Source organism: Panicum hallii, chromosome 2 (genome assembly GCF_002211085.1).
Source record: "Panicum hallii strain FIL2 chromosome 2, PHallii_v3.1, whole genome shotgun sequence".
Lineage (NCBI taxonomy): Eukaryota > Viridiplantae > Streptophyta > Magnoliopsida > Poales > Poaceae > Panicum > Panicum hallii.
Genome location: NC_038043.1, coordinates 55,601,797 through 55,625,277, shown reverse-complemented (window position 1 = coordinate 55,625,277; position 23,481 = coordinate 55,601,797). Strand labels below are relative to the sequence as shown.

Genomic DNA, 23,481 nt, shown 5'->3' with positions numbered 1-23,481 from the left:
CGCTCGGCAAAGGCTAGGCCCTTTGCCGAGTCCCAAGTCACAGGCACTCGGCAAAGGTCCAATCTTTGCCGAGCGCCAGCCAGAGGGCACTCGGCAAAGAGCCGTCACGGATTCAAACGCCGTCACGGCCATTTTTCTTTGCCGAGTGCCTTCCATGACACTCGGCAAAACCTTTGCCGAGTGCCCGAGTAAAGACACTCGGCAAAGACGTCTTTGCCGGAATATTCGCTGCCGAGTGCCCTTTGCCGAGTGTAACACTCGGCAAAGCCTTTGCCGAGTATTTTCGTGTCTTTGCCGAGACACTCGGCAAAGGTCCTGAATCCGGTAGTGTATATATATATATATATGAAACGTATTTTTCAGCGTGGCATAACCGAGGTTTGGCAATCTTGTAAGGAACTTCAGTTCGGAAAACTCGATCAGTCGAGTGACCCGAAACGTCAATGGCCGTACCATCAGGCTCCGGACGCGGACGCATCCCTTTCCCCGCCGGATCTCTAGGCCGTTTGTCTTTCGGTGTCATCACGACGTCGCGGCGCGCGCCGGCGAACGGGACGGGACGACGAAGCATCAGAGGGTATCGGCACGGCACGGGCGCGGGCACGCGGCAGGCGCGGCAGGAGACTCGGGAGTCGGGACGACGAACCCACCGGGAGCTATTCCGTCCCCGCACCGGGCGGAGGAGAGCCGGCGGGCGGCTACCGGCCATCCCGGCCTTGCCGTAGCGAGAGGATGAAGCTTTGAAGCAACCGGGATGACCGAAGCGCTGCAAGTGGCATGCAACGGGAGCTTGACCTTGAAGAAGATGCGCTTACCGGCGGCGGCGTCTACAGTTTTCCATCCGGCCCGCGAGGCCCATAGGCCGGCCCATGGCACGGCATTTTGGCCCGGCATGGGCCCGGCCCGGTACAAGGCTAATCCTTACCTGCATACATCGTCTTACCTTTCATTAGCACCTACTAACGAGTGCTCTTTATTCTCATACGTACCCATGGGTTCGTCAAAGAAGCAGCAGCAGCAGCCAAGGCTGTCAATAAAGCTTCATCTGATGTGGATCAGATTGCGAAGTGATAGATCATGGATGATTGCATAGTAGTTTCTCAACTAAGAAACTTTCTTAAATAGACTTATTGATAAAGAGCCACCTAGTTCTGAAAGAAAAACAAATTAGACTTATTGATGAAGGTTTTACAATTTGGATTGTGCCCCGATATCTCGTTACTCCCTCGTTCCAAAATATAATTTATTTTAATTTTTCTAAATTTATAGATTTTACCATATACCTAGACATATATTATATCTAAATACATAACAAATATAATAAATTTAAAAATAACAAAACGACCTACATTTTGGAACCGAAGGAGTACTCGGTTAAATCCAATATCTCACTCTCTACGTATGCAAATATATATTCAACCATCACCCGTTCATCATTTTATACAAAAATAAAAGAGTGAATACACCGGCAGAAGAAGAAGAAATCTTCAGCATTAACATGGCAAATCGAAAAGGACACCACTGCAAATCTGCATGAATTACTGTACCTTCAGGCCAAAACTTACCAAACCTACAGCTAGCTAGCCAGCCACCGGTTCAGATCCAGGCAGTCACGAACGAACCGAAACGACCCAAATCGTGTAGTTTGACCCGTCTCAACCCAACCAATGAACTGAAGCGACCCTCGAGCTGAAGCGACCGAGTGCTTCTGGGGTCCTCGTATAACTCGAGGCCCCATCGAACCTCGTCCTCCTCCGTCCGCCCCAGCTCCCTCCCCCTCCCCATCCCCCTCCAAACCCTCACCCCTCCCTCGGCTCGCTCGCGAGCGCGAGAGAGACCACCTCCCCCTCCCCAAACGAGGGAGCCCATTCGCTCGCGTCGGGGGAATCGAGCCCTCGCCTCCCACCGCCACCGCCCGCCTCACCCCCCCGCTCCCCCGCCAGCTCGCGGAGCTCTCCCGGGCGCCGATCTCCAAAACACTAAGCCCTGGCGCGGTAGGGTTGTGGGTCCGGACGCGGACGGGCGGGTCGCCCCCCATGGCGCCCATCAACAGCGGCAATATGGAGCAGCACTCGCAGCGGCTCCTCGAGCCCGACCTCCGTACGACCCGTGAACCCCTGCTCTCCCCTCTCACTTCATTCCCATCGCGTTTTTTTTTTTCGGTTTCGCTTGGGTGGTGAATTCCCAGTCAAGGTCGCGACGTTGTTCTGGTCCCTGATCTCTCTCAGGTTAAGACCTTGTGGAATTTTCTATTGTTTGAAGAAAATTAGATGCTTTTCGTTAACCTTTCTGCAACAAGGGTCACTCTGTCGCCCGCAGTTGTTCTTTCTCATATTTAACTTCTGTTTGAATCTCACGCCACTGGAGTGCATCCAGGCGTCTCCGTCCACTGATGTTTTTATAAGTGTTTGCGGCGGTAGTCTTTTTCTTAATGCCTGCAATTCCTTGGTTTTTTTGCACTGAATTCCTCGTCCAGCTTGCTAGTTTTGTTCACCTTTTCAAAGACGTTTACTGTCAGATACATTGTAATGTCCATATCCTTCAACTTTATATTTCAAACACAGATAGCATGCCCCCAATTTTGCATTTTTGGAGGCTAAGCTTCCTGCCTCTGTTCTGCAGCGGAGCACCTTTTGGAGTGTCCCTGCTATTGTTTATGTTATCTGGGAATGAGCATATTTTCTGTCCGGCAGCGAGTTTGGCACCCCCTCTCCTTTTGTTTGTTTTTCTTCTTTTCTGGGAGTTGGTTGCCTTACCTCCGCTATTTGTTCTGTGAATTGTGCATAAATGATAAAATTTGTCTATTCTGTCTTGCAAAACAGTAACATAATCTTTGCTCCAAGCCGTTATTATTTTTTCTGACTCAGTGGTCTGATCATTGGCTATAATACTCTGCAGCTGTGCAAGCCCGACTGCAGCTTGCCATGGAAGTCCGGGACAGCCTGGAGATGACGCACACCCCAGACTACCTCAACTTTCTTCGCTGCTACTTCAGAGCCTTCTCAGCCATTCTCACCAATTATACCATGCCACAGGCCACGGAGAATGCTGAGCACAAGCTACGGAATGTTGTGATTGAGATCCTCAACCGCCTTCCACACAGCGAGGTGCTCCGACCATTTGTACAGGATTTGCTCAAGCTTTCTCTCCGTGTGCTGACACTGGACAATGAGGACAATGCTCTCCTTGCCATCAGAATTGTGTTTGACCTCCTCCGTAACTTCCGCCCAACTGTTGAGGCGGAGGTGCAGCCATTTATTGACTTCGTTGTTGTCATATACAAAAACTTTCCTGATACTGTTACCTACTTCTTCGATAATCCCAACACCAGTGCCAGTATGGCTGCTTCCATGCCCATTCAGCATTTGGACCCCACTTCTGATGCCCCAGGCATGATGCAAGTGCCTGGCGGTGGTCAGCTCAACCCGAGTACAAGGTCATTCAAGATAGTCACGGAGAGTCCTCTTGTTGTGATGTTTCTCTTCCAGTTGTATGCGAAGCTTGTGCAGACAAACATCCCGCAGTTGCTGCCCCTCATGGTGAAGGCCATCGCTATCAAGGGTCCAGACAAGGTGCCACCACACCTTAAGACACCCTTTAATGATTTAAAGGGTGCACAGGTCAAGGTAGGGTCAGCGTCTGTTGATTTTAGTTACCTTCTCTGTGAAGTTCCTGATGGATTGTGGTTTCTGCTGCAGACCTTGTCATTCCTGACGTACCTTCTGAAGAGCAATGCAGATTACATAAAGTCATTTGAGGAAAGCATATGCAAGAGCATTGTGAACTTGCTTGTTACATGCCCTCCAGATTCTGTTTCCATCCGAAAGGCAAGATTTGACCTTGGGCTTTCTCAAATTCATGTGACCATATGTGCATTACGTTGAAAAATGCTAATTTCCTTATCTCTACTGAATTGCAGGAGCTACTAGTTGGTCTGAAGCAAGTTCTCAACACCGAGTACAAGCGAGGGCTGTTCCCCTTGATTGACACACTTCTTGATGAAAGGTACGGAAGGCATTTTTCTTTTGTCAGCAATTTTTTGATCCAGCAATTCTTTTTTTTCCTTGGACTGAGCTATTTCTGAGATCTCATTCAGCTAAATTTATGGGTTAGCTACATCTTGAATTCTTGCTACCGTGCTCGTATTTTGTGACGTGTAGAGGCAAACCACTTTACTATGCTAATGCCTTTAATGAAAACCACTCTGTGGATAGTTCAAGGGTGTAGATGAAATTGTTTCCTAATAAAAACATCATTCCCATGATATGTGTCTATTTGAACTTAATCAATTTTAGTTTTGAGAAGGTTACTGTAGAGATGTAATTAGTGAAAGACTTCATCTATGCATGATGCGCTATGTCTTATTGTTTTCTTATGATAGTTGTGTATTGTTTCCCTTTACAGATATTGTAGGATTTACTATTCTACATGTTTTAGATCCTAACTTGTACTTTGTAGTCATATTGACTAACACCTCATTATTGTCGTTGTCAGGGTTTTGATTGGCACAGGTCGAGTTTGCATCGAAACTTTAAGACCTCTTGCCTACACTCTTCTTGCCGAATTGGTGCATTATGTTCGAGAAGATATTTCTCTTCCACAGGTTAAACTTGCCTTTTTATATTTGATTCATCTATCTTGCTAACAGATTTGGGGCAATGTTCTGTTTCTTGAATTTGTATGTATGCACAGTTGTCACTATTAGTTTCCTCCATGAGAATTTATATTGGCTGGATGCATCATTTACTTCGGCAAAGCATTTGATTTCTTCAATGCAGACACCATCAAAACAACATTATTGTCAATTCATTTAGACACTCAATTTATTAGTTAAGCCAGGTGGATTGTTAGATCTCTGTTTGGCATTGAGCTACTATGAATCATGCATACAGTGTAATGCCAGTCTGCAACTAGTTGGCCACTTTAATGATTCGGTGACCCTTAGAAGATGAAATTCTCTTTACAGGAGTACATATATTTTCATTCTGTCTGTTATATTCATGCTTTGGTGTTGATGATGTTGCTGCTAAAGTAATAAAACTATCACTTCTTTGCAGTTGTCACGGATCATCTATTTATTCTCTCGAAATATGCACGATTCTTCGTTAACCCTTATAATTCATACAACATCTGCTCGCTTGATGCTGAACCTGGTATGCTTACCATTCTGGCAATAGTGAAAATAGTGTTTACATTTTTTGTACTATTTATGATTTAGAATTTCTTTTCCCTTTCCTAGCTATTAGAGTATAAATTCCTAAAGTATAACCGTAAAATTAGGCTTTAGTTTTACAGAAATCAGTATAAGTCACTGCTTTTTAATCTGGTGTTGCTTTAGGTTGAGCCCATATATCAAAAAGGGGTTGACCAGCAAAGCATGGATGAAGCCCGTGTTTTATTGGTAAGAAGTGTTTTTCATAATGCTATGTCAGTAGTTTTTCTCTTCCGTATTCAACTATACTTATTAGCTTGAAATGATCAGGGGCGCATATTGGATGCATTTGTTGGAAAGTTCAGGACATTGAAGCGAACAATCCCTCAGGTATACAGGCATGATCTCTGATTCTTCTGTTGAGCAGGTTATTTTAGATGGTAAAATCATGTAGACACATGTTTTAGACATTGCGACACTGCAGAATCTGAAGTCCAAAATTAATGGTTGAAGGGGTAGGGTTGAAAACATGTAAATAGAGGAAATAAACTGTTATGTTGGAACTTTCATGCTCATTAGAAGCATAAATGTGATAATCTTGCAATGAAGGGGCACATATTGTCGTTTGCTCCTTAGGTTATTCACCTCCCATCCCCACTCCTTACACAACTCCATGACATGCTATCCCTTTCTATCGCTTTTTCTCTCATGATTGGATTAAACCCTGGGTTTGTCAAATAGATGTTCTATATAAAAAGGTAAGTGTTATCGCCTTAGGTTTTATTGCCTATATGGTCAGCTTACTCCTCACACTCTACAGTTGCTCGAAGAAGGTGAGGAAGGGAAGGTACAACCGAATTTGAGAATGAAGCTTGAAGTTCCATTACAGGTGTGCCATGTAAAAATTTCTTTCATGGAGTTAGCAATACCTTTCTTTTATCGCTGTGGCTGGCTGCACCCCACTTTCTTGAGAAAATCACAAAGATCACTTGATTTTGATTGAATTATTTTTTGGGCCATAGCTCAAATTTCTCAAACAAAAAGGGTCACATCAGGTTTAAAATATAAGCCCTCTCTGTACATTATGCAAACCATATCAAGTTTTTTTTCATGGGCGGATAGACACAATATTACAAGCTTTGTCTGTTAACAAACTATGGGTAGTGCTTAGTTGCATCCCACTTATAGAATGAATGGGAATTTTGTGAGGTTGTTGGTGAATTCTGATACAAATTGAGATTGTTTTGTTTTACTGATGATTCAATGACCTTTTCTTTTTGGCAAAATTTACAGACTGTACTAAATTTGCAACCACCTTTGGAGTATACTAAGGAAATTAATGATTATAAAAGTCTGATAAAGACTCTTGCTGTGGGTATGTATTAATTGTTCTTAAGTTTCTGCACCGTTCCACATGTTTCAGGATCTTAATTCAATTAGTGGCTACATTTTAAATAACTATTTATATTGAACTCATACCAGGAATGAAGACAATAATATGGAGCATAACCCACGCTCACTGGCCACGCCCCCAGGTATTATAAACACACCAAATGTGTGGATGCTTTTTGGCCATTCTGATATTATCCTTGGATTTTACCTAACCATTCAAAACTTACGTTCCTATCATGTGGTGAACAGCAACAAAATCAACAATCTTCTAATTTGTCAGTTCAACCCTTCAGGGGACTGCGGGAGGATGAGGTCTACCGTCCTAAAACTTTCTTCCTTTTCGTTTGACTGAACTGTTGCTAATCAACTCTTTGTATATTCTAGGTGCGAAAGACATCAGGTGTTCTGAAGTCTGGCGTTCACTGTTTGGCTCTTTTTAAGGAGAAAGACGATGATAGGGAAATTCTGCAATCTTTCTCACAGATGTTGGCTATAATGGAAGCTCGAGATATAATGGATATGTTTTCCTTTTGCATGCCTGACCTCTTTGATTGCATGATAACCAATAACCAGCTCTTGCACATATTTTCGACCCTTTTGCAAGCTCCCAAGGTTCTGCGGCCTTTCACGGATGTATTAATTAATTTCCTTGTTAGCTCAAAGCTTGAAGCCCTGAAGCAGCCAGATTCACCTGCAGCAAAACTGGTTTTGCAACTTTTCCGGTTCTTGTTCATTGCTGCAGCAAAAGCTCCAGAAAGCTGTGAACGCACACTTCAGCCACATGTGCCAGTAATAATGGAGGTTTGCATGAAAAGTGCTACCGAAGTCGATAAACCCCTTGGTTACATGCACCTTCTTCGTAACATGTTTCGTGCTTTGAATAGTGCTAAATTTGATTCATTGATGCGCGATCTTATACCATCTCTGCAACCCTGCCTCAATATGTTGCTTTCCATGCTTGATGGTCCGATAAGTGAAGATATGCGGGACTTGATTTTGGAGCTTTGCCTGATTCTACCTGCTCGCTTGAGTTCTTTGCTACCCCACATACCTCGTCTAATGAAGCCTCTTGTTCTTGCTCTAAAAGGTAGCGATGACCTTGTGAGCCTAGCTCTACGCACACTTGAGTTTTGGATTGATAGTCTGAACCCTGACTTTTTGGAACCTAGCATGGCAAATTTAATGTCAGAAGTCATTCTTGCTTTATGGTCCCACTTAAGGCCGCCTCCTTACACATGGGGCACAAAGGCCTTGGAACTGTTAGGTAAGCTGGGGGGTCGAAACAGGCGATTTTTGAGGGAGCCTCTTGCACTCGAATGCAAGGAAAATCCGGAACATGGATTACGCCTAGTTCTGACTTTTGAGCCTGCAACACCGTTTTTAGTTCCTCTAGACAGATGCATACACCAAGCTGTTGGTGCAGTTATGCAAGGCAGTGGTATGGAAGCTTTCTACAGGAAGCAGGCTCTTCAGTTTATTCGGGTGTGTCTGGATTCTCTGTTAAATCTGAGGGAAAATGTACCTGGTGAGGGTGTGAGCCCTGGTGTTCTTGGTACATTGATAATCTCTTCGCTGGACCCCTCAAGACGTCGCAATGATGCTTCAGATATGAAGGTTGGTATGAGTGATTGAACAATTAATATTTTAACATTACTTTACAGTGTACTAATTCTGATCACAAATACAAGTCCAGTTAAGTTTGTCCTAAGTAAACTTTTTTTTTTACCTTTGACTGTCAATATTGAATTTTGTATGTAGTTTGACAATACAAGATCGGCAGTATTCATTATGTATAATATACAACTATTTTGCAATTTAAGATTTTATAATATCATATCAGAGACTCTGTCCATGTCCCAATGGATGTTTGTGATTGGAGGATGTAGATTTCTTATGCACGCCTCTGTTTACTTATGGCATTTACAACTTGATTATTTGCCTAAACTCTTAGTGTTTGATTTACATTTAGATGAATTATGATATTCACACTGTACATAACAATATCATCACATGACTTTAATCTTCATAGTAAATTCTTCCATAAACCAGTGCCAACAATTTGAATTGTGGCTGGTTATCATTTTAGGCTAATTATTATTGCCAAACTAACGTAAAACGAAAGCAACTCCCACTCTTCTGATTATAGTGGCGTTCATGGTGTTCAGTTGCCTGCTGTACTGCTACAACTGGATCTATGTATTGTTAGTTATTACCGAGTACCGAGTACCGAATACTAACAGCTGATTTTTTGGAGTTGGTGGCTTGGTGCAATCTCTGGAATGTATCTATCTGCATGTGTTGCGACAGTAGCAATGCTAGATTGTTCTTTTTTATCAAAATGCTAGATTGTTGTTACTCCGTAAACAATATAAATGAGTGTCGTCATTGGCCATATTTAGATGCCTTTTTTTTAAAAAAAAACTGTTACATATTACTTAGTTTTTACTTGTTCTTGTCTGAGCAAAATGAATTCAACAGATTATCGAAGTTACTTTCTTTCTGGTGTCCTTGTGTTTTAGCTATCTTATCAACGCTTTACTTTTTTACTTTGGTTTATAGGGAGATTTAGGTGTGAAGACAAAAACACAGCTATTGGCTGAGAAATCTGTTTTCAAGACTCTACTTGTAGCTATCATTGCAGCTAATGCTGACACCAGTCTCCATGATGAGAAGGATGAATATGTTGTTGATATATGTCGGCATTTTGCTATGCTTTTCCATGTTGATTCGCCATCCTCCGGTCAATCTGGATTTATGCAGCCTATTGGTTCTTCACTCCCATCTAGCATCAACATGGGAACTAGATCAAGAAGCAACACTTCATCGAATCTCCGGGAGCTGGATCCCTTGATATTTTTGGATGCCTTGGTTGAAGTGTTATCCAGTGAAAATCGTCAACATGCAAAAGCTGCCCTATCTGCTTTGAATACTTTTGCTGAGACATTAATCTTTCTTGCACGTATGAAGCACACTGGTATGCTAAGGGGAGGTCCTAGCACCCCTATGTTGGTGTCTAGTCCGTCTTTAAATCCAGTATATTCGCCTCCCCCTAGTGTGCGGGTTGCTGTATTTGAGGAATTGTTGCCTCGGTTATTGCATTGTTGCTACAGTAGTACATGGCAAGCTCAGATGGGTGGTGTAATGGGTCTTGGAGCGTTGGTTGGTAAAGTTTCTGTGGATACCCTATGCATCTTTCAGGTCAAAGTTGTACGTGGTCTTCTATTTGTTCTTAAGAGGCTTCCAGTGCATGCAAACAAAGAGCAGGAGGAGACAAACCATGTCCTAACACAAGTTCTACGGGTAGTAAACAATGCAGATGAAGCAAACAGTGAAACTAGGCGGCAAAGTTTTCAGGGAGTTGTTGAGTTTCTTGCACAGGAGTTATTTAACCCAAATGCTTCAATGGTCGTGAGAAAGAATGTGCAGGCCTGCTTATCGCTGCTTGCAAGCAGAACTGGCAGTGAAGTCTCAGAATTGCTTGAGCCTCTCTATTTACCATTGCTCCAGCCACTGATTTCACGACCTCTTCGCTCGAAGAATGTTGAGCAACAGGTACCTTAGATTTCTTAATACTGAATCACTAAAACTTGAAGTCCGCAATATCAATAAATTGAATTTTCTTCCTTTTTGTGACAGGTGGGTACTGTTACCGCTTTGAACTTCTGTCTTGCACTCAGACCACCTCTTCTAAAGTTGTCTCCTGAGCTTGTCAATTTTTTGCAAGAAGCTCTGCAAATTGCGGAGGCTGATGAAACTATGTGGGTCACCAGGATGATGAATGCAAAAATAGTTCTGACATGGAACAAACTAAGAACCGCATGTATTGAATTACTTTGTACGGCAATGGCATGGGGAGATCTGAAGGCTCAAAATCACAGCGAATTGCGGGCAAAGATTATTTCAATGTTTTTCAAATCTCTAACATGCAGGACCACAGAGATTGTCAATGTTGCCAAGGAGGGACTTCGTCAGGTGGTCTTTTAGCTGTACCTCACTTATATTGACATAAATGTGTTTACTATCCTTTGACTCGGTCACTCATCAGTTTTCTATACATTCTTCTCACTATTCAGATTTTGCTGTCCTAATTGATAATTTTGTTTCTGTAGGTGGTTCAGCAGCAAAGGATGCCAAAGGATCTTCTACAGAGCAGCCTAAGGCCCATCCTAGTAAACTTAGCAAACACAAAGAGTCTTACTATGCCATTGCTACAAGGATTGGCTCGCCTGCTTGAACTACTATCAAACTGGTTTAATGTCACTTTGGGTGCAAAGCTATTGGACCATTTGAAAAAATGGCTGGAACCAGAAAAGCTTGCTCAGACTCAAAAATCTTGGAAGGCTGGAGATGAACCAAAAATAGCGGCAGGTCTGCATCTTTTTTTTTTAGTTTTTCTTTTCTGGCTCTGCTAGGTTTACTTTCTTCTAGACATTTAGTCTCAAAATAAACGCACATCACCCCAGAGCTAGTAACTATATATTGTATTACTCAGTTATTGTTGTAGAATTACACTAGACTTGTGGAGTATATGATTCTGGTCTGCTTTTATATAAACATGGAAAGTAGCCAACCTCTTTAACAGGAATGAAAATGGTTGCTTCTATTTTATGTTAACTTCCTTTCTTGTAACCAGCCTTATCCTGTGTGCTTTAGTTGGGAGTTATTCTGGTTTCCTCTGATTTTACTTTTTCTTGGGCAGCTATGATCGAGCTTTTTCACCTTCTGCCCCCGGCAGCAAGCAAATTCTTGGATGATCTTGTTACCTTGGTAATTGATCTGGAAAAGGCACTTCCAGAAGATCAATTTTACAGTGAAATCAACAGCCCATACCGTGCTCCACTTGCAAAATTTTTGAACCGTTATGCTGCGGATGCTGTTGACTATTTTCTTGCTCGGTTAAGCCATCCAAAGTATTTCAGAAGGTAAGAACTTTGCAAATTTAAGTTTTCTTTTGACATTGTATAAATATTTTTGTCTGCTGTCCTGTCGTATTGTGAACACTTGTGTTCTTCCAACTTCGCAAGGGAATATTCAGCACCCCATGCTGGTTATTTTTATGTTTATGTGGGGCTGTGGGCATAATTTTGCCAAAAGCTTTAGTTTTTTCTGGACCATTGCTGTCATACAAGTTCAAAGGTTTGAGCTGGCCCAGTTCCGAAGTATTTTTGGGTTATACTGGACATCATCATCTATTTTGACAAGCTCCTTGCTGCTTCTTTTCTCTTGTATCATCCTTGTTTTTCGTTTTCCTTTTTGACTTTTCAGCTCGACCACCTGTATTGTGAAGCTGATTGGTAAATAATTTAAATTGTCAATTTGATTTCTATTATTATGTTTGTCCTTTTCATTCTTTGGTTGCATACTATAAACAAAACATAACCTTATTGTTCTTGTGTACTTCAAGTTTATTTTAAATTTATGAATAATTTTTAGTTCTATGGAAGTTATCATCTGTGAGATGTACTACCTTTTTCTAGACTCAGCATAATGATTACACGGATTTACCATTTCTTATCTTATTCTTTCTTGAAAATTCAGGTTTATGTATATAATCTGCTCGGATACTGGGGAGTTGAGGGATGAACTAGCGAAGTCACCTCAAAAAATACTTGCAAGTGCCTTTTCACAGTTTTATCCTCAGACTGAAGCAGCTGCTACTCAATTGTCTTCTGTGAAGGATGAAGCCCTTGCTGGGGCTATGTCTGATAGTTTTACTGGACAATCTTCATCAAACATGGTTACTGGTTCTGATAGTTATTTTAATGGATTAGAGCTTGTCTCAGCCCTTGTGAAATTGATGCCTGAGTGGCTCCGTAACAACCGTGTTGTCTTCGACACATTGCTACTTGCTTGGAAATCACCTGCAAGACTTTCACGTTTGCAGAACGAGCAGGATTTGAGTTTACCCCAGGTAGCCATTGGAAATTGCTATAATAATTTGTGCATTTCTCGTGTATAAATCGTTATCAAATCCTTTTGTTTTCTGTTCCGCGCTTTATTTATTATTTCCGTTTGCAAAAGTTGTCAGCGTTACTCATGATATATTCCTTTACACTGACAGACATCATAAAATGATACTTATGCATTTCACTAGTAGCAGATTGGCAATCTTAAATTGGATGCTGGTATATGAAAGTTAAATAAAATGCTTTACAATTTGTTTGTATCATGGAATTAAATCGTGGTACATCCAAAGGCTTGAGTACCTTATGTATCCAAAGGCTTGTGTATCATATGCAATTTAATCCTGGTAAACACAAAAGCTTAATACCCTGCTACATGCAAAAGATTAATACTCTGGCAATTGGCTCCTGCATATTTAATATGCGTCCTTTGCTCCTTTACACAAAATTGCTATTATTGAAGTTTTATGTTACTTTCATACCCAATATCTGCACTTGGTTCCTTCCACATTGTATCTGTTTATGTTTTAGCGCCTTTGAGTTCTAATAATATTACTTTTTGAACAGGTGATGGAAAGCAAGCGACTTATAAAATGCTTCCTCAATTATTTAAGACATGATCGTAATGAAGTTGGTGCACTCTTTGATATGCTATCAATATTCTTGTACCGCAGTCGTATAGATTATAGCTTTCTTAAGGAATTTTATGTCATAGAGGTATTGCCATTTCTTTTCCTTAACTCATGAGTTGTGTGTATTTAGTGACTCTCTCTCTCTCTCATCATATTTACATGTTTGTTTAGGTTGCTGAGGGATACGCTCCAAGTTTGAAGAAAACTATCCTTAACCACTTCCTGAACATTTTTCAGTCAAAACAATATGGCCAAGATCATTTAGTAGTTACCATGCAGATTCTTATACTTCCAATGCTAGCTCATTCTTTCCAAAATGGACAGAGTTGGGAAGTTGTTGATCCTTCGATAATTAAAACTATTGTTGAGAAGCTTCTTGATCCTCCAGAAGAGGTAGCTATATAAAACCTGGTGACAGCCAAATTATCTTTACTTTTAGCATATGTATATTGAAATGTTTCTTCATTTCTCTAGGTCAGTGCTGAATATGATGAACCATTGAGGATAGAACTCCTTCAACTTGCGACATTGCTTTTGAAGTATCTACAGAACGATCTGTTTCACCATAGAAAGGAACTCATAAAATTCGGTTGGAATCATCTCAAGCGTGAAGATAACTCCAGCAAACAGTGGGCCTTTGTAAATGTCTGTCATTTCTTAGAGGCCTATGTAGCTCCTGAAAAGATTATTTTACAGGTAATTTAACATAAATTTCTCTCAGAATAATTGTATATTCTCATCATTTTCTTATGGCCGGCTACAAATGTGACATCATTTCCCCCCCAGGTCTTTATCGCTCTGCTACGGACATGCCAACCAGAAAATAAGCTACTGGTGAAGCAAGCACTGGATATTCTCATGCCTGCCCTTCCGAGAAGACTTCCACCTGGAGACAGCCGCATGCCGATATGGATCAGATACACCAAGAAAGTCCTTGTGGAGGAGGGGCATTCAATTCCAAACATGATTCACATATTCCAGCTTATTGTTCGCCACGCAGACCTTTTTTATAGTTGCAGAGCCCACTTTGTTCCTCAGATGGTCAACTCTCTTAGTCGCCTTGGATTACCATACAACACTACAGCGGAAAATAGACGGCTTGCAATTGAACTTGCTGGATTGGTGGTGACATGGGAAAGACAGAGACAAAGTGAGATGAAAGTTGTGCAGGAAAGTGAGAGCCAGAATCAAATAGGTGATATGCTTAATCCTTCTGTTATTGGTGGAGACCCAAAGCGCTCCTCTGATGTTCCGTCATTTGCTGATGATTTGAGTAAGAGGGTGAAAGTTGAGCCAGGCTTGCAACCTCTTTGTGTAATGTCGCCGGGTGGGGCATCTATACCTAATATTGAGACACCTGGATCTTCAGGCCAAGCTGACGAGGAGTATAAACCTAATGCAGCAATGGAGGAGATGATCATTACCTTCCTTATAAGGGTGACTATCGTTTCCTTTTTGTCTTGAAAACTACTTGCTGAACTGCTTCAGTAGATTCCTTTTTAAGTATCAAGCTGACAGATTTCTTGTCGCGCCTTACTGACCTGCTTTTGGGGTATATGCACAGTTCCACTTGGACATTTTTGCATATTTCATGATACAAGAAAACTATGCCTTTTTCACTAAAACAGACAAAAATATGATATTTCAAACTAATTTGATCTTACATATGGACTAAGGCGTGTTGCAAGGTCCATCGGTCTCTTCTGAGTTTTGCTCACATAGTGATAGTGTGAAGCTACTACTTTGCACCACCTTACTACTGTATTCCATAATCAGCATATGCACAGCTATATTTTATGCATAACTATTGTTTTTGTTTCTTGCATTGGAGTTGCATGTATTCATAAAATTGTTCATTTGGACAACAGGTTTCACTTGTGATTGAGCCTAAGGATAAGGAATCTAGCTCAATGTACAAGCATGCTCTTGATCTACTGACCCAAGCTTTGGAAGTCTGGCCAAATGCCAATGTTAAATTCAATTATCTTGAGAAATTGCTTGGAAATCTATCACCCTCTCCTCAGTCCAAGGACCCTGCAACAGCCCTTGCACAAGGTCTTGATGTTATGAACAAAGTCTTGGAGAAACAACCCCGTCTCTTCATCCGGAATAACATCAATCATATTTCTCAAGCAAGTTTCCTTGTTTTCTTTACAAATTCACTGTTATAATTTATGTTTTCATTGATAAGGACATATTTCTCATGCTTGCATTTGTTTTATGTTATTTTGATTAGATACTGGAACCTTGTTTCAACAACAAAATGCTGGATGCTGGAAAATCACTTTGTTCCTTGCTCAAGATGGTATTCAGTGCTTTTCCTCTTGAAGCAGCCACAACGCCTCAAGATATAAAGTTATTGCATCAAAGGGTTCAAGATCTCATCCAGAAGAATCTTGCTGCTGTTACAACTTCGCAGATATCACTTGAGCTCAGCAATGCTAACTCTATCATAAACTTTTCACTGTTTGTCCTCAATGCACTTGCGGAAGTACAGAAGAATTTCATTGATCCGTTCATTGGCTTGCTTTTCCGTGTACTGCAACGACTTGCTCGTGACATGGGATCTTCCGCTGGCAGCCATATACGACAGGTATGCTAATTGTTAAGTATATTGAAAATCATTAGAGTAGGTTTAATATGTTTAGGTGCAAACAATCTAGAGCTCTATTATATTCCACTTGTCCTTTTTTACAAAGCCTTCAGCTAACCTTAGTACTATTGACTGGCTTTAACTACTGAGCTTACACTGCTACAGTAAAAACTCATATCATTCACTACATTGTCCAACGTTATTTTTGTCACATTGGCTTTCTTCTGTTTCTTCTCTGTGTGTGTGTGTGCGTTTTTTTTTTTGCTTTCTTCTTGCAACTTTTGCGCAAAAAAGCCCATTGAGACATTGAGTGACTACGTCTAGGAGGTTTTATTTTAATTGTCTAAGCTCCATGTTCTATTACCATGTCAATGCATAACTTTTGCAATAATTCCAGGGACAGAGGCCTGAACTGGATTCATCAGTTAATTCACGTCCTACAGTAGATTCTACTGTCATATCTAACATGAAGACTGTCTTAAAGCTCATAAGTGAGAGGGTGATGTCCTCTTCTGACCACAGAAAATCTATGGGACAAATACTTCAAGCTCTTCTTTCAGAGAAAGGCACTGATTCTAGCATTCTTCTTTGCATACTAGACATGATAAAATCTTGGATTGAAGATGATTGCAGGCTTGCTTCATCTACTGGTTCTGTTAATTCGCTTAACCCAAAGGAAATACTTGCTTATCTTCAGAAGTTATCATTAGTTGACAGAAAAAGCTTCCCCCCTGCTGCTCAAGAAGAATGGGATGCAAAATACTTGCAGCTTCTTTATTCGCTTTGTGCAGATTCAACCAAGTAAGGACATCACTACAAAGTAAGTGTTTTGAGTCTTTTGTAATCCATTCTTTAATGATTTCTGTTTCCTGCAGATATCCATTGGCTTTTAGGCAAGAGTTTTTTCATAAGGTTGAGAGACAATATATGCTTGGACTTAGAGCTAAAGATCCAGAAATGAGGAAGCGATTCTTCAAACTTTACCATGACTCAGTGGGGAAAACGTTATTCTCTAGACTGCAGTTTATAATACAGTCACAGGACTGGGAAGCAGTGAGTGATGTTTTCTGGTTGAAGCAAGGCCTTGATCTCATTTTGGCTATATTGGTAGAAAATGAACCAATTACACTTGCAGCAAATTCTGCTCGAGTACCAGCGCTTATGATAGCAGGGCCTGTACCCGATCGCATCACTATGCCACAGCAGGTTCCAGATGGCCAGGAAAGCATGGATGGCACATCGCTATCATTTGACTCTCTTGCAGCAAGGCATGCTCAGTTCTTAAACGAAGCGAGCAAGCTTGTGGTAATTACTTGTACTCAGAACTATATGGTGCTTAGGATAGCACTTCTTTTTATTAGGTCTGAATATTTGTTCTCAAACCTTGTAGGTGGCAGATATCATGGCTCCATTGAAGGAACTTGCATTTGCTGATGCCAATGTTGCATATCATTTGTGGGTGCTTGTTTTCCCAATTGTTTGGGTCACCTTACATAAAGAGGAGCAAGTTGCTCTAGCTAAGCCAATAATTGCTCTTTTGTCGAAAGATTACCACAAGAGGCAGCAGGGATGCAGACCTAATGTTGCCCAGGCACTTCTTGAAGGTCTTCATTTGAGCCATCCTCAACCCCGCATGCCTAGCGAGCTTATCAAATATATTGGAAAAACTTGCAATGCATGGTATACTGCAATTGCCTTACTTGAGAGTCATATGCTGCATATGAATGAGGCTAAGTGCTCTGAGTCATTGGCTGAGTTATACAGACTTCTTAATGAAGAGGACATGAGGTGTGGATTATGGAAGAGAAGATCAATCACTGCAGAAACAAGAGCTGGGCTTTCACTTGTCCAGCATGGTTACTGGCAACAGGCACAAAATCTATTTTATCAGGCTATGATTAAAGCTACTCAGGGAACATACAATAACACTGTCCCAAAAGCTGAAATGTGCCTCTGGGAAGAACAGTGGCTATCTTGTGCAGCTCAATTAGGCCAGTGGGAAGTCTTAGCTGATTATGGCAAAGGTGTGGAGAATCATGAAATTCTTTTAGACTGCCTGTGGAAGGTTCCTGACTGGGCATATATGAAGGATAACGTAATTTCCAAGGCTCAGGTAGAAGAGACGCCAAAATTACGTCTGATTCAAGCTTTTTTCACTCTCCATGACAAAAGTACTAATGGCGTTAGTGAAGCGGAGAACCTTGTCAGCAAAGGTGTTGAACTTGCACTAGAACAGTGGTGGCAGTTGCCTGAAATGTCTGTGCAGTCTCGAATGCCTCTGCTGCAGCAGTTTCAACAGTTGGTTGAAGTGAAAGAATCCTCAAAAATACTGCTTGACATTGCAAATGGGAACAAACCAGCTTCAGCAAGCTCTGGTGCCAATTCCAACCCAAATAATTCATTTGCTGACCTCAAGGATATTCTTGAAACTTGGAGACTTCGTACACCCAATGAATGGGATAATATGACGGTTTGGTATGATCTACTCCAATGGAGGAATGAGATGTACAATTCAGTAATAGATGCATTCAAGGACTTTGGCCAAACAAATCCTCAACTTCACCATCTTGGGTACCGAGACAAGGCTTGGAATGTGAATAAGCTCGCTCACATAGCTCGCAAGCAAGGTCTGCCTGAAGTTTGTGTAACTATACTTGACAAGATGTATGGTCATGCTACCATGGAAGTTCAGGTCTGTCTCTACCATCACCACATTTCTAGTACTTCATATTGCAGTATCTTCTTATTTCACTAGTTCACTATCTGCCCTGATTGCAGGAAGCATTTGTGAAGATATGCGAACAAGCTAAGGCTTACTTAGAAATGAAAGGTGAACTAGTCAATGGTCTTAACTTAATCAATAATACCAATTTGGAATTTTTTCCTGTGAAGAACAAAGCAGAAATATTTCGTCTCAGAGGTGACTTCCTTCTAAAAATGAATGACTGCGAGACTGCTAACCAGTCTTATTCAAATGCAATAACTCTTTTTAAGCATTTGCCCAAAGGTTGGATTAGCTGGGGAAATTACTGTGATATGGTATGCTTACAATCCTTTCTGTCGTCAATAACGCCCCTTCAAATTTCCACACTTATTGACTTAAGTCTGATTATTGTTCTCTTTGCAGATTTTTAAAGAAACAAAGGAAGAGGTTTGGCTTGAGTATGCGGTCAGTTGTTTTTTCCAGGGCATCAAATATGGAGTCTCAAACTCAAGGAGCCATCTAGCTCGAATTCTCTACCTTCTCAGCTTTGATACACCAAATGAACCTGTAGGAAGGGCTTTAGATAAATATCTTGAGCAGCTGCCTCATTGGGTTTGGCTTTCATGGATACCTCAGTTATTGTTATCATTACAGAGAAGTGAAGCCCAGCACTGTAAATTGGTTTTGCTAAAGATAGCTCAAGTTTATCCGCAGGTAAAAGCAACGTTGCTGTGTTTGTATTTCTTGAACTTAAAATTGCATATTCCTTTTCCAGGGTGTACATATCTGAGACATGCTGTTACAGGCATTGTATTATTGGCTTCGTACATACTTGATGGAGCGCCGTGACGTTGCTACTAAAACCGAAATGGGAAGAAACATGTTGGCTCAGCAGCGTATGCAGCAAACTATGTTGGCAAACAATGTTGCCAATAACTTACCGGACGGGAGTGCAAGGGGATCTAACCATGCAGGTGGTAACATGACATCTGACAACCAGGTTCATCAAGCCTCCCAATCAGTTGGTGCCCCAGGATCTCATGATGGTGGTAACGTCCAAGGACAAGAACCAGACAGATCTTCTGAAGGTGGCACAAATAACAGCCATGATCAAGGGCAACAAAGTTCTGCAGGTGCTGAGGGCACACAAGTTGCGTTAAGACGCAATAGTGGACTTGGTTGGGTAACTTCTGCAGCTAGTGCATTTGACGCTGCAAAGGACATAATGGAAGCTCTTAGGAGCAAGCACACTAATCTAGCCAATGAGCTTGAGGTAAGAAATAATGAAGTTTTTTTTTATGTTATTGGTAATCATGTGAATGAGGATGTATTAATTTTTTTATCCTGCTGCAACTTTTTTGGTTTTCCTTTACGGGATGGTGGTTGGGTCCATTGGCAATGCTGAATTTTGATGGCTGTGATCTGTTTGCCTGTCTAAAAAATATAACAGAGTGGATAAGAGATGTATTGGCATAAGCTACTCCGTCTTAGTTGTGCCATAGTTTAGCAAAACCAGGAAGCATTTAGAAAGGATAGAGATGTACTTAAGGTTACAGAAGGTCGTGAACTTTGTAACGGACCAATTTTAACCTTGTCCAATGCTCGAAAAATTTAGTCATACGTATTTTGGTTGGTTATCTAATGTTGTTTATTACTTGTTCAGCTTTTACTGTCAGAAATTGGATCACGATTTGTTACTCTACCTGAGGAAAGGCTTCTTGCTGTGGTTAATGCTCTGCTTCATCGCTGCTACAAGTATCCAACTGCAACTACTGGCGAGGTTCCACAATCTCTGAAGAAGGAACTCTCTGGTGTATGTAGAGCTTGCTTCTCACAAGATGCTGTTAACAAGCATGTTGATTTTGTCAAGGAGTACAAGCAAGATTTTGAGCGTGACCTTGACCCAGAGAGCGCTACTACCTTTCCTGCAACCCTTGCTGAACTTACTGAGAGATTGAAGCACTGGAAGAATATTCTGCAGAGTAATGTAGAGGATCGGTTCCCTGCAGTATTAAAACTGGAGGAGGAAAGTAAAACACTAAGGGATTTTCATGTTGTTGATATTGAACTCCCTGGGCAGTACTTCACAGATCAGGTTTGTGGCATGTCACTTTTTATCTGTCAAAGTAAAAATATCACTTGCAATTGGTGCACAGTCAAATGGATACACTGCTAAGTTGATTTAGTACCATTGTTTTATCATTTGAGGAAGGTCATGTGAAAATATACTCTGTCATTACACCGGTCACCTTTCTATTGTCTTATACTATCTATCTGCTGTAGGAAATCGCACCTGACCACACCGTTAAGTTGGACAGAGTTGGACCTGACATTCCGATTGTCCGGAGGCATGGTAGTAGCTTTCGGAGGTTGACACTAATTGGTTCTGATGGTTCACAGCGCCATTTTATTGTTCAGACATCACTGACTCCAAATGCTCGGAGTGATGAAAGGATGCTGCAGCTATTCCGTGTGCTAAATAAAATGTTTGACAAACACAAAGAATCTAGGCGGCGCCATCTAGCTATCCATACCCCAATAATTATACCTGTTTGGTCACAGGTGCATACTCGTTTCCCTTCTCTTGTATAATACTTCAGTAATAATTTGCTATAGCTTCCGTGGACTAGTGTACATGGGAGTTCTTGACTTGACACATCATTTTTTTTTCATTTTTAGGTTCGGATGGTTGAGGATGACTTAATGTATAGTACTTTTCTTGAGGTGTATGAAATTAACTGTGCTCGGCATAATAGAGAAGCAGACTCGCCTATTACAATTTTCAAAGAGCAGCTTAATCAAGCCATTTCAGGGCAGGTCTCTCCTGAAGCAGTTGTGGAGCTACGTTTGCAAGCATACAATGAAATTACTAAAAATATTGTTAACGATACTATCTTCTCCCAATATATGCACAAGATTCTACCAACTGGCAACTACCTCTGGACCTTCAAGAAGCAGTTTGCAATTCAAGTAGCTCTCTCCTGCTTCATGTCATATATGCTGCAGATTGGTGGCAGGGCTCCCAACAAAATTTTGTTTGCTAAAAATACTGGGAAAGTTTTCCAGACTGACTTCCATCCAGGTATCCATCATGGCAGTTCAATGAGCTGATTATTCATATTTTTAAATAAGGCTTAGGGAATGTTCTGATTATTCATTTTCCTTTGTAGCTTATGATCCAAATGGAATGATCGAGTTCAATGAGCTTGTTCCGTTTAGGCTGACACGTAACTTGCAAGCTTTCTTCTCGAATTTTGGTGTTGAAGGTCTCATTGTGTCTGCCATGTGTTCTGCTGCCCAGTCTGTGGTTTCTCCTAAAGTAAGTATATACACTCAGCATGCTTTTATATTTCAACAGCAATAAATGGTTAAAATTTTGTAGGATAGGCGAAGAGCGCGAATAAGAAATCCTTTATCATGTTATTTCATGGGGGAAGTCTTTGTATGCCACTGAATGCTTTCCTTGTCTCACATTTGGGCTTGAGCTCACCTTGTCAATGACATAAGAAGCCAATTTCAGTATCATATAAGAAATTAATTCCTATCTATTGTGGTTGTAGTGGATCTTATTTCTTGTTGGATATGATTTTATGCCTATGTTTTCCCCCACTAGTTTTGTAGCCTGAAAAGTATGTATTCTTGTGTTTCAGCAAAGCCAGCACATTTGGCATCATTTAGCTATGTTTTTCCGTGATGAACTGTTATCTTGGTCATGGAGAAGGCCACTTGGCATTCCATCAGTGCCTGTAGCTGCCAACCAATTGGATTTCCAACAGAAGGTTATAAACAACGTGGAACATGTCATCGGTCGTATCAAGTCAATATCACCACATTATCTTGCTGATGAGGTATGCTATTTCTTCTCTATTAATTTATGTTTTTTCTTTCCAGAAATAGTGTTTCCAGATTAGATGTCTGTTCCTTTTATTTTTTTATGGGTGCTGCTAATTGCCTTCTGCAAACATAGAATAAAATTTGTTGTTACGAGACATTCCACCATACCTGGTTTTCAATGGCAACATCTAGTTAGCCAAAGCCCCACCTTTTCCATTTGGCTCAGTAGATATTGCCATGTGCTGCATCCATATACAATGCTACATGTTTTTTAACATGAACAATGATCCTTACTGTTATTTTAGTACTCCATCTATTCCAAATTATAGGTCTTTTTAGCTTTTGTAGATACATGGCATTTGCTATGCACCTGGGCAATTCAGATGCAGATCATTTAAGTTGCACCACATCTGATGATCCATTCTATTGTTATATCAGGAGGAGAATGCAACAGAGCCACCTCAGTCGGTCCAAAGAGGCGTCACAGATCTGGTAGAAGCTGCATTATCCTCGAGGAACTTGTGCATGATGGACCCGACATGGCACCCGTGGTTCTGAAGGCAGCCCAGTTTCCTGGCTTCCTGATGATCATAACCTGACCAACAGCCGGCGCATGTTCAGTCCATTCTGATTTATAGTAGTATCTCTGGTAGTATGCTCGTAGGTGCTGTACATATAGCCTTGTCCGGGAACTCTGGTAGAGACCTTGTGTTGTGCAGATAAAGCCGGGGTGTCATCCAGCCCTGTGTTGACTGCTGTATTGACATAGCTTATTGCCAACATGACCTTAGGGGATCAGAGATGTAATCAAGAACCGTTACCTGCTATCTTCCAGTGCCTTTGAAAATGGGTGCGGTGACTCACCATGCTTTCGTGCAGTTCCGAGTGCGATGCAGGCAGGCAAAGCGTTCGTGAGATGCGCAACAACTGCCCGTCGGTCGTATGGCAGTCGGTTCCAACATCATGGTCGTGACGGTGCGCTGTCCCTCCGGCGTTAGTTAACGCACCGGCGTCCGTGCCGAGCTAACCAAACACCTTTCACTTGCCTGTTCTTTATTTGGTTTTCTGGAGCTTACACTTATTTCAAATCAGGGGTGTGACGTACAAATTAAATTATTTCAAACTTTATACATGGTAGGAGCAACACCGACAGTGCAGTGCGGGTACCGGGTCCCAAAACTGTAGCCAGGAAGACCGAAAGAAATCCTTAAAACTTTTTTTTGAAAAAAATCCTTAAAATGCGAACACAAATTAGAGGGATTTATTCTGAC

General features: G+C 41.3%; 1 protein-coding gene across 1 annotated transcript; it reads left to right on the top strand.

Moving 5' to 3' along the window:
* Positions 1 to 1,765: 1,765 nt before the first annotated feature.
* LOC112879891 (transcription-associated protein 1-like) lies at positions 1,766 to 23,080 on the top strand. The gene is made up of 36 exons (XM_025944313.1): positions 1,766 to 2,100; positions 2,899 to 3,626; positions 3,699 to 3,827; positions 3,920 to 4,005; positions 4,495 to 4,603; positions 5,058 to 5,153; positions 5,339 to 5,401; positions 5,483 to 5,542; positions 5,973 to 6,041; positions 6,446 to 6,527; positions 6,635 to 6,687; positions 6,794 to 6,856; positions 6,929 to 8,158; positions 9,104 to 10,096; positions 10,181 to 10,516; positions 10,654 to 10,912; positions 11,244 to 11,466; positions 12,083 to 12,455; positions 13,015 to 13,164; positions 13,251 to 13,472; positions 13,554 to 13,775; positions 13,866 to 14,516; positions 14,948 to 15,211; positions 15,316 to 15,672; positions 16,070 to 16,473; positions 16,548 to 16,977; positions 17,063 to 18,364; positions 18,451 to 18,711; positions 18,800 to 19,090; positions 19,182 to 19,649; positions 20,040 to 20,471; positions 20,660 to 20,938; positions 21,056 to 21,458; positions 21,547 to 21,695; positions 22,027 to 22,224; positions 22,649 to 23,080. Exons 1-36 carry the CDS (start codon positions 2,037 to 2,039, stop codon positions 22,766 to 22,768), a joined length of 11,619 nt encoding a protein of 3,872 aa, XP_025800098.1. The 5' UTR covers positions 1,766 to 2,036; the 3' UTR covers positions 22,769 to 23,080.
* Positions 23,081 to 23,481: the final 401 nt, after the last annotated feature.